Source organism: Otolemur garnettii, unplaced genomic scaffold (assembly GCF_000181295.1).
Source record: "Otolemur garnettii isolate 467f Iridium unplaced genomic scaffold, OtoGar3 scaffold00176, whole genome shotgun sequence".
NCBI classification, from domain to species: Eukaryota; Metazoa; Chordata; class Mammalia; order Primates; family Galagidae; genus Otolemur; species Otolemur garnettii.
This window is the reverse complement of record NW_003852571.1, coordinates 3,221,452-3,232,820: the sequence shown is the minus strand read 5'-3', so window position 1 is coordinate 3,232,820 and position 11,369 is coordinate 3,221,452. Positions and strand designations below refer to the sequence as shown.

The 11,369-nt window shown below is 46.9% G+C and overlaps 1 protein-coding gene across 1 annotated transcript in view; it reads right to left on the bottom strand.

Annotated features, from left to right (window-relative positions):
• MPPE1 (metallophosphoesterase 1) overlaps positions 1 to 11,141 on the bottom strand; it is a 22,023-nt gene extending 10,882 nt beyond the window's left edge. Inside the window, 3 exon segments of the mRNA XM_023519471.1 lie at positions 596 to 979; positions 8,032 to 8,117; positions 11,092 to 11,141. Coding sequence (XP_023375239.1) covers positions 596 to 876 — 281 coding nt within the window. The 5' untranslated portion in view covers positions 877 to 979; positions 8,032 to 8,117; positions 11,092 to 11,141.
• Positions 11,142 to 11,369: the final 228 nt, after the last annotated feature.

Here is an 11,369-nt window from a genome sequence, read left to right as displayed (position 1 = left end):
AAAAAAAAAAAAAAAAGACAAAAATGATAAACTTCATATTATGTATATTTTACCAAAACTAAAAATAAATTGTTCAAAAGTGGAACACAATAAAAAATAATTAAAAACAACAAAGCTTTCTTGTGGAAAAACAGGTGGCCCATGCTAGGGGCTGGTCTGAGTTGGAGACACAGGACCTGATCCTTTCCCAGGGAGATAGCCACACCCACTCTACACTTCTGCTGCCCAGAGGAGGGCAGTGAAACTGAAAGGGGCCACCAGCCCAGGTCTGCGTCCTCCTCAGGGGACCATGCCCAGTGGCCAAGCAGCGCTTGGCACCATCTTCACACACCTCTGAGGCTTATTCTTTTACCTCTGTTACAAACAAGCAGGTAGGGGCTTGGAGGGGCCCTGGCAATTTGCCGAAGTACAAAACTAATCGGAGCCCAGGTGACCCCCACATTACGGGGGTCCTGTATACATACTATGTTCACTAAACAGTAAGCATGAGGGGAACTCAAATGTCCACAAATGTCCTTAAGAGGAAAATAACTAAGAGTTCCCTACAGCCATCATTTCTGCCGCGGCACTCGGGAGGCTTCCTGATCACTCTTACCTTCGCAGCTTATCTAGCCAGTGGCCTCTGACTTCCCCAAGCAGGTGGGTATCTGCCAAAAACATGACTTTCAGCACAGGCACAAGAGTCGCTGGTTTGCTGCCATGGGCTGGAGTTGTCACCGCAGGCCAATCACACCAAAAGATCACTAAGTAATAGACTAAAAATTCACAAAACAGAAGCACTGCCAAGACAACAGCTATAAGTTTCAACAGCAAAGAACTCCTCCTCTTTAACGGACGAAAATTCCGCCTTCCAAACCCCAGTCTGATCACAGCCATTTCTCCTGCCCCGGAGCTGCCCAGCAACTAAGAGTCAAATCCATCAAGACGTCACCGTGAAAAACTGTGAGACGGGGACAGAGGGAGAGGCATCCAGGTGTACCTACGAAGAAAAGGAAAAGAAGTGGGTCACGCTCCTGAGTATCAGCAGTGTCACCACCTCCCTCTATCAAGGTATGCTCCCAAGTAAACTGCCTTGTGCTTTTACAGTGGTCATACTCCCGAGCACTACCAGGATACCCTGACCCCTTCCAGGTCTCCACACCTCCATAGGACAGAATAATGCTATTAGAATGACCTTCCCGCTGAGATAATGAAGTTTTATTAATACTCTCGAAATCATCAAATAGGAACCCATTTGAAGGGTGTTAAAAGAGGAGATATAATAAAGTTCAACAGATATTGTGGAAGTATAATTCAACTCCCAAAATGACTTACCACCCCCTTCCACAACCTTAAAATTCAAGAGGTCATAAACCCACTGTGATATGTTGTCTTTGGTATGAATTTATCACTTTTCTACTCTGCTTTTCTGTAAAAGGAGTGAATATTCATGGACAATGTCACAAAATCCAAGGAGTTCATTCCATGCTGGACTTAGGGTGAGGGTCTGGCAGAGAGCTATGCCTGTGAATGGAAGCACTGAAAACTGCAGCCAGATGGCCACAGAGAGGCTCTGCCCCGCACATCTGCTGTGGAATGTGAATAGCCTTCTTTTATAAGACCTTTGTGTGCAATGGCTTCTCTGTGGGAACCTTCAAAATGTTTATGCAGTCATCCCAAATCTTAGATGAGCTTTTGCATCTTGTAAGAAAGCATCTATTTTTGAGACCTCTGAAGAGAAAATGTGATAGAGGCTGCCCTAAGATGGACAGTCTGAGGCTGTGTTCTACTTCCAGGTTCCTTGATTTGTGCTCAGATAAGGACAGCGACCTTCCCCAGGAGGCTGCAGAGAACTCAGACAGCAGAGAAGGCCTGGAAGTCTTATGGGGTAAGGGTTAGGGAAGGGACTTTCTAGAGACCCTAACTGAGGAATAAAGAAAATCTGGCCAGGCATAGTGGCTCCCAGCACTTTGGGAGGCTAAAGTGGTAGGGTCACTTGAGCATGGGAGTTCCAAGCCACGATGAGGCCACTATACTCCAGCCTGGGTGACAGAACCAGACCCTGTCTCCTAAAACAAAAAGAAAAGAGGGAGGGAGGGAAGGTTTCCCTTCATTAAAAAGGGAAACCAATGTTAGAATCTAAGTGTGTCCTTCAGAGGGAGAGGTCAGAGGCAGCCAGCCTTCCCCAAACTCTAGAATCAACAGCACTTATGAGAATTCTCTGAGAATCCACATCCTCCTCAGCTGGGTCCCCCAGTGGACACAGCTATACTTCATCTCCATTTATAACTACCTCCTCATCTCTGTTTTCTCTAAGGTGCCACTAACCAGAAACACCATAATGCTTTTATCTTCCAGCTGGAGACATCTTTGAGAGTAAAAAGTGACGCTGACAATAATAACAACAGGACAACAGTGTAAACCAGGACTGTCCCGGGCAACTGGAGACATGCAGCTATGCTCTGCACAGCTCTGCCCCGTGTTGCCCGTCTGCCCTGATGTGGGCAGGAGGAAGCAGCAGAACTTGTCTCTTCACCCACCTCACGTGTGGCCAGACTGCAGTTAACTACACAAATGCAGCACCACGCACTAGCAGAGCAAGGGCTGGGCTCTCCTCTTGGCTGACATTCATAAGAGCAAAAAGGAGGGCCCGTCATGCTGGCTCATGCCTGTAATCCAAGCACTCAGGGAGGCCGAGACAGGTGAATCACCTGAGCTTACAGGTTCAAGACCAGCCTAAGCAAGAGTGAGACCCCTCCCCATCTCTACTAAAAAGAGAAAAACTAGCCAGGCATCGTAGCAGGTATCTGTAGTTCCAGCTACTTTGGACGCTGAGGCAGGAGGATTGCTTGAGCCCAAGAGTTGGATGTTGCTGTGAGCTGCAATGACACCATGGCAGTCTACCCAGGGTGACAGAGTGAGGCTCTGTCAAAAAAGAAAGACTCTAAGGTAAGGTGACCAGATTTTAACATTAAAGTGGGACACCACTGACAGGGGGCAGGGCTATTGGCTGAGCTGTTTAGCTGTTAATGGTTAGGGACCCTGGAGGGGGGGGAGGGGGACACTTGTTTGTTCCAGACAGTTTGGCTCCTTCTGAGCTAATTGTCCTTGCCTAGAATCGGGGGAGGGAGCCAGTATCCTTCCAATACCACCTGAGCAACCTTGCCCAGAAGGGGAGTAGGAAGTTGACATTAGCCTTTTCATTTCCAAATGAAGTTACATTAACCTCTTCATTCCCAGATGGAGTTACATTAACCTTTTCAGCAGCCAAAAACCGTATATTCCCTTCCCGTTCTCCCGCCCATCCCTAGCTTGTTGTGCATTCTTTCCAAAAATCGGGACTTTTTTTAAATGCCGCGGGACAAATTGTTAAAAATCGGGACTGTCCCACCAAAAGCGGGACGTCTGGTCACCTTACTCTAAGAAGTACTGACTACGCTCCTCAGAGCCATTCAGTTTCCTTTGTTATGATTAAATAGCAATATCCAAGGTAAATGTTTGACAGATAGATACGTTGTTTTCTTTCAAAAGGGCTAGAATCTCCCCAAATCCGGAAAGTTAAGCCCAAAACAGCAGTTGAAACTTCCTAAAACTTTTTGTTTCCTCAAACTGTAAAGGACTAGCTGAGAGGGAAGGATCCAGCTTCCCTGGGTTGGGCTGCAGAGTCTGCAGAGTGCAAATCTGTGCAGTCTTACAAAGGTCTCCAGCTCCCAGAGAGGAAACGAATAGAAAGACAACTTGTCCTTGCTCCTTCACACCCACTTCCTTGTAAAAGAGGGAAGCCTGCCGGGCAGCTATGACTGTAAGCAGCTCTGAGAACAAATTTCAATGACCCCTATGTTTTTCTAGAATCCTCTCCTTTTGAAATGTTTCCCAGAAATGCTGGATTTTCTGCAAGACAAAGGAAATGAGATTCTGAAGGCCTCTGGGCAGATACCAAGACTCACCAGCCCACAACCTGCCCCAAAGCACACGGCCCCCCCTGTAAACAAAATCCATGTTAGAGAGATGGATTTGAAGCTGCTTCTCCAATTCTCCTGACAAGACAGAAAAAATTCCTATTAAATTTTAGGTATTTTTTCGTATTAAAAATTTCTTCCTTCCTTGGCAAGACTGATTGTCTCAACAGATGGTTCTTTGTACAATCAGCAACTAGACTAGTGACTAGCAGCAGATTTGCTGGCAACTAGGCTGAAACCCCCTCCGGGTGTCAACAACATGTCCTCATAGGCCCAGCCCAAAGCGGGGTACTATGGCGTCTAAACACAAAACTGGTCCTCTGGCTTCCCTGGACTGAAAGAGCAGTCAGAGGACATAGAGACAGGCTGAGGGTTTGCACTTCAGGTACCTTGGGCCCCCAGCCTGGCCCCCACATAGCTGGTATCTGCAGGTGCTGTTGCAGTGACAGACATGTGAGCCGTGGTACAGAAACCACACCACCACCAAGCCAGAGGCTGGGGAGCTCTGGCCCTTGCCCCAAACTTCTGTGTTCTTTTTCCCAAAAAGAAATAACAGAGCCACTCAACCAGAAGAAGACTTGGAAAGAAAGAAGGAGGGAGCAAAGCAGGGAGAAGGCAGGAAAGGAGGGTCGGTTGGGAGAGCCTGTGTGCAGCTATTCTGACCACACCAGACCCTGAGCTCCCTGATCACACAAGTTGCTGGCAAGTCACTAGCCCGGGAGCCCCCAAAGATGGATTAAAGTGGGCTCACCTTTCTGTGATAGCAGTTCACGATTAATCTTCATGGCCTGACCTCAAGACAGTGCCAGTCACGTACAGGGTTTTTGAAGATTACACTACCACTGGCCCATAGGTGCCCCCTCCAGCCCTGTCTGTGGAGCAAGCTCTGTTATCTGTCCCCGTCTCAGTAATACTTTCCTATACCTCACTGGCGGACTCTTGAGTCATAGCCATCCATACAAGTTTGATGTTATAAAAGTATAGATATGCCAGAATTTAACTAGTTATTGTTCCCTAACTTCCTTGCTGCTGTAATTGGTCACTGCTTAATGGCACCAACCTCCTTGACAGGCCAAGATTTGTGAGCCGTGCACTACTCCTATGGATGACACTGCTGTGCTTAAACCTCAAACCTGTGACTCTATAGATGACACTGACATGGTCAACTGGAAGACTCAGCTTTAAGATATTTTTCAGACTGCATTCAAGGGACCCATTGACCCAGTTGGACCTGTGTAGGAAGGCCGTCTCCCACAGCCTGGAGATCCCTGCTCAGGAGACCTTTCAACTGGAACACTAAAGGCTGCATCTCAGTCCCACAAGCTCATCCCCAGTAATCTGCAATCCAATTCTCTAGCCCTCTGTTTACCAAACCACCTTTAAGAACTTTAGCCCTGGGCTCGGTGTCTGTAGCTCAGCAGCTAGAGTGCCAGCCACATACACGGGAGCTGGCGGGTTCAAATCCAACCTGGGCCTGCCAAACAACAATGACAACAACAACCAAAAAATAGCTGGGCATTGTGGCAGGTGCCTGTAGTCCCAGCTACTCGGGAGGCTGAGGCAAGAGAATCACTTAAGTCCAAGAGTCCTAGGTTGCTGTGAGCTGTGATGCAACAGCACTGTACCGAGGGTGACTCTGTCTCCAAAAAAAAAATAATAATAACTTTAGCCCTGAAACTCTGGAGGAGATGGATTTAAGAAATTACTCCCACCACCTTGCAAAAATAAAAACTCTACCCACTGCAACCCCTGCTGTCTCACTGAGCTGTACCTGAATGTTTTCCTGGGAAGAAAAAAACACACTTGGCAAGTCAGCAGGATTTCTTCCCTTTGTCAGGACACCCCTGCATCAGGAGGGAAGAGGGAAAACAGAGGATAAAGAGAGAGAGAAAGAGAGCTCCTAGAGACTTCCTTGAGAGAACCCTAGCACCATGCTAATTGGCTCTCTGGTATAAAGTGATCATTTTTTAAATTAACAGAATAAAAAACAGGCTCGGCGCCTGTGGCTCAAGTGGCTAAGGCGCTAGCCACATACACCTAATGTGGCGGGTTCGAATCCAGCCCAGGCCCGCCAAACAACAATAACGGCTGTAACCAAAAAAATAGCCAGGCGTTGTGGTGGGTACCTGTGGTCCCAGCTACTTGGGAGGCGGAGACAGAAGACTCGCTTGAGCCCTGGAGTTGGAGGTTGCTGTGAGCTGTGATGCCACAGCACTCTACCCAGGGGGACAACTTGAGGCTCTGTCCAAAAAAAAAAAAAAACCAGAATAAAAAACAATATTTAGAAAACTTCAAATGCCAGATCATTAAACTGAATTCATTCCTTTTCCTCAAATCTTGGGAAACTCCTTTTCTTCTTCTACCTATAATTTATTGATTTAGTATTCCCAAGGGTCTGAGGTTGGGAATACTAAATCAAGAAAATTTAGGTAGAAGAAAAAAATGATGGGAAAATGTGTTTAACCCTCTCTCTCTTTCTCTGTCCTTCAATGTTATGGCCAAAACATTCCCCTTTTTCCTCCTACAATGAAGACAATTAATTCGATTAATTTGTAGAGCTAATGGGATGGGAGTGGTCCCAGAAATGGCACCAACAAGGCCAGCATACCATTCAAAGGCGCTCAGTAGGTTACATCCCTCCTACCCAGCGGCTGCTTCCCAGTGGGCACAGACTGACCTTATTTAACCCACTTGCAGACCAAGCAGCCTCACTCAATCCTGACACAGCTGAAGGAAACCTGCCCACCGCCAGCAACCACCACGGCCTCAAACCTCAAACCTCAAACCGCTCAAGTGATCCTCCTGCCTCAGCCTTCTGAGTAGCTGGCGCTACAAACACAAGCCACCACACCTGGCTAATTTAAACTTTTTTTTTTTTTTTGCAGTTTTTGGCCGGGGCTGGGTTTGAACCTGCCACCTTGGGAATATGGGGCCAGCGCCCTACTCCTTGAGCCACAGGTGCCGCCCTAATTTAAACTTTTTTTTATAGCAACAATGTCTCACTGTGTTGCTCAGGTTGGTCTCAAACTCTTAGGCTCAAATGATTCTCTCCAGCCTTGGCCTCTCAAAGTGCTAGTATTATAGGCATGAGCCACTGTGTCCAGCCAACATGGCTCTCTTGAGAAAAGCAAATCCTCCTATGTCAGAATTAGGTCTGAAGGTAAACATTAGCAGCCAGTAAGACCTAACAGGCTGGACTCAGTGATAATCAATTCATAAAGTTATGGGCGATCAGGGAGCAGGAAGACAGCAGGAAATGAAAGATGGCAGCTGATGCCCAGTACTCTCTGTTTGTTCAATGAGCTATGCTAAGTCACCATTCCCTTTCCTCACCAGAAGTAAACCTTAAACTTTATTTCAACTATAACAGTAAGTAGGCACACAGCCAGAATAAGTAAATGTTACTACTCTCCCCTCCAAGTCCCAACTGCCACAGGGAAAGGACAGAGAATGTGTTCTTAGACAACATGAAATGGGTTCTCATCACAGCAACATGAGGCCCCACACCTGAGCCTGAATGCGCCATCTCTTCCTGCTCACTCATTACATGATGAGAAAATGTGTTTAACCCTCTTGTACAACCAGACTGTGAAAATAAAAACCAGGAAACTTGGATAAGGTCTACATTCTATGTGGCTGTCCTTCCTGTGATTGAATGATGAAAAATTCTGTCCATACCATGTATTAGGGGCTTTCCTTTGCATTAGCAGGTTTGGGTTTAAAAATTAAAATGACTAGCAGGACACAGTGGCACATCCCTGTAATTCCAGCTATTTGGGACGCTGAGGTGGAATTTGAGCCCAGGAGCTCAAATCTAGTCTAGGGAACATAGCCAGTCTTCATCTCTAAATAAACAAATAAAATGGAAATTACTTAAATGATTTCTTTTTCACTCCCCAAGTACAATCTGTCAGTTGTATTAAGATTCTCAACTGATGACCCACTAGAAGACTATCTAGCCTCCACAGGCTGTACTAAGACCCAAAGGTAGACAGACCCGACTTTGGAACTCACAGATGTGTCCATAAAACAAAGAAGGTAGGTTAGATACCATAGTAGCTCTAATTTTCCAGGAGAATCAGAGTCCCCTCACCTTTTAAAGAATGTATGCTGCTGGTGAACTGAGGCTGATCTGATGGCTATGCATTGATCCACTCTCCTAAGTCAGAATGTATTTACCTAATATGAAACAGAAAATATGTGTTTTGTTGCTGAATGATCTTTTATTTAGTGACTTATTGACAAGTAACCTGACCAGACTTGAAAGCAAAAAAGAATCTGAGAAGCTAAAGAAAAATGACTTTGTGTTATTGTTCAAGAATAAGTCTTTTATTTTTTATTTACTTATTCATTTTTTACTTCTACCCCTGTGTCAACCACTTCCTCTGGGCTTTGTGTCAACTCCTTCAGAATATTAAAATTGTTTCTACAGCCTTTTCAGCTCAGACCTGAGTTGTGGCAGTGGCCTCCCAGACAAGGTTGGCATTAGTTGGGGCAGGTGGTGTTGGAATCTGTCTCTCACTATTTTCTCTTTATTTATTAATTTACACAAATAGGAAGACTTGACAAAAACCAGATTGGTCTGAATAAGCTTGTATACGTGCTTTTCTTTTCACCTCTTCCCAGATTTCGGGAGACTGAGGTCTTCTATAGTTCCGGATCTATTAGTATAGAGTATAAATGTCTTAACACAGTAATTAAGTAAATGAGATGAGGTACATATTAACAAGTGTGATGTAAGCGTTCCTAATTCTATATGAAATCAGCACATTGTACCCCATAAATGCATTAATGTATACATGATCTATGTGTTTATGATTTAATAAAAATAAATAAATAGGCTCGGCGCCTGTGGCTCAAGTGGCTAAGGCGCCAGCCACATACACCTAAGGTGGTGGGTATGAATCCAGCCCAGGCCCGCCAAACAACAATGCCGGCTGCAACCAAAAAATAGCCAGGCGTTGTGGCATGCACCTGTGGTCCCAGCTACTTGGGAGGCTGAGGCAGGAAGACTCGCTTGAGCCCAGGAGTTGGAGGTTGCTGTGAGCTGTGATGCCCCAGCACCTTACCCTGGAGGATAGCTTGAGGCTCTGTCTCAAAAAAATAAATAAATAAAACTGGAGATGAGTCTGCTGGGAGCCCTGCAGAGTGAGTCTGGGGAGCTGTAACTGCATCAAGTAGCTTTGGCAGCCAAGCAGGATCCCCTGCTGACTTGTCAAACTCTGACATGGACATTAAGATTAAGATAATAGCATGCCTAACACAGCTAATGAGAAAGATTTAAAACAATTGGCAGAAATAGATTGAGTTAAGAAATGCTTATTATGGGTAATGATTCTGTGTCATGGAAGCAGCCTATGGGGTCAGCTTGACTTCACACAGTTACAAGGGGAGAGGAGCTTCCTTGATGGCAGAGAGGGGGACGGAGCTGGCAACACTGTGCCCTAGTGCTAAGGCAAGCAGGTGCCAGCTCCCTGAACACACCCCTTTACTTATGATGGCCAGTTTGCAAAGAGATATACAGGTCACAAAAGCACCAGGTCATGTGCTATGTCTTGGACGTTGGAGGGACTACACCTGTAACCAAATACCCTTAGTAAATTTTTCTACATCTAAGAACAGTCACCTCAATCTTCCTTCTTTCCAGCTCAGGGAGATCAGCAATATGACAGTTGTCTTTCTGTTTATATTTCCAGGACAAGAAGAGCACAGTTTCACTCAGAGGGAATCAAGGACCTTTTGGGGTCTAGGGGTGGGACAGCATGCTGCATGCAGCTCCACCCCATCCTGCTCCCCTTTCCCATCTAGTGCTTCTCTGTGTGGCTATCTAGGGTTGTCAGTGCAGTAGCTGCCCCTGCACAGTGAGCCCCTTGCCCAGTATGGCTGTGTGCTCCAGGCTGGCTCTTGCCCCTCCCCAAGAGACACCTGGGCCTGTGGTATGTGGTTTATAGGTTGGAGCATGAGAAGAGCTTGGCTGGTATTCACCCCATATTTGTCATCCATGTAGACGAAGGAGCCACCTGAAAGCCCAGGGACTTTCCTCAAGGCCTTCAGCCTTTTCTTCTGCCCCAAGAATAAGTCTTTTAAATTATAAAATACCTGTATTTGTAGTGGCACCTGTAGCTCAAGCAGCTAAGGTGCCAGCCACATACACCAGAGCTGGCAGGTTCAAATCCAGCCTGGGCCTGCCAAACAACGACAATTACAACCAAAAAATAGCCTGGCATTGTGGCAGGCACCAGCTACTTTCGAGGCTGAGGCAAGAGAATCGCTTAAGCCCAGGAGTTTGAGGTTGCTGTGAGCTGTGACGCCATGGCACTCTACCCAGGGCAATAGCTTGAGGCCTGTCTCAAAAATAAATATAAATAAAAATAAATAAAATATCTGTATTTGAATACAAAATATATATAAAATAACACTGTTCTATAACTGCAATCCCTAATTGGGAGCAAAATATTTTATCTTTGAAATTTTTTAATTCAAAGCTGTCCTTAAGTATCTAAATCCCCCTCCACAATAGTATACAAAATTTAATGTGCGCTGGCCTACCGTTTTTTCCTCTTGTTCATTATCTTTAAAACATGTATTACTACGATGGCAGTGTGCATTTTAAATTTTGCATCTGAAGTGGTATTTTTAAATGATAAGATGCATTTTTTTCAATCTACATTAGTAAACTCGAGACCCCTACAATTTAATACTCGGACCTGAAGTAATTGAGATTTTCCAACGAGCAAATGAATTCCAGAATGCTGTTTTTTCCATAAGCCTATTTGCAACCCTAAAAGGGCAAGGTTTCATTTCGCAGAAGAGACAGCAGGTAACTAGAAGTTAAAATGTAACCCGGGCACCAGAATACCTCAAAGGCCACGCTCCCCGAGTCCTTTCAGTTGTCCGTGGGGTTCCCCGGCCTGGCCGGCGAGGGACCCTGCGCCCTGCGCCCCGCGCCCCGCAGCACAGCCTTGCCCCGCGCCTTTCCTGTTTCCGCAGCGGCCCGAGACCCCGCCCTGCCCGCCCGGGGAGATCCAGAACCAGGGCTGTGGAGTCGGAGGGCAGGTGGCCCGCGACCCCTAGGAGGACGCCGCAGATGGGCCCCGCGCAGAGACAGATACACGTGAAGGCCAAGACATACGCACGGCAGCGTCGCCCTCACCTCCTCGGTGCTTCGCGCCGCCGTCCCGATGGCGCTTCCGCAGCTGTTCCTCAGCCCGAGTCCCTAGTGCTGTGGCTGCCCGGGACCCCCGGGAAGGGGCTGCAAAAGGGCACAGGCAGTACGGAGGACGAACGAGCGAGACCGGACGTTGAGACCCAGGGTAAGCCAGTTGCAGGAGGGCTGGCGTCGCGCGGCGTTGCGCATCCTCCCCGGAGCGGCCGCGGCGCTCTGCGCCCGGTGCTCGGCCCGGCCCACCCTGCGCTCGCCCCGCCCTGGCC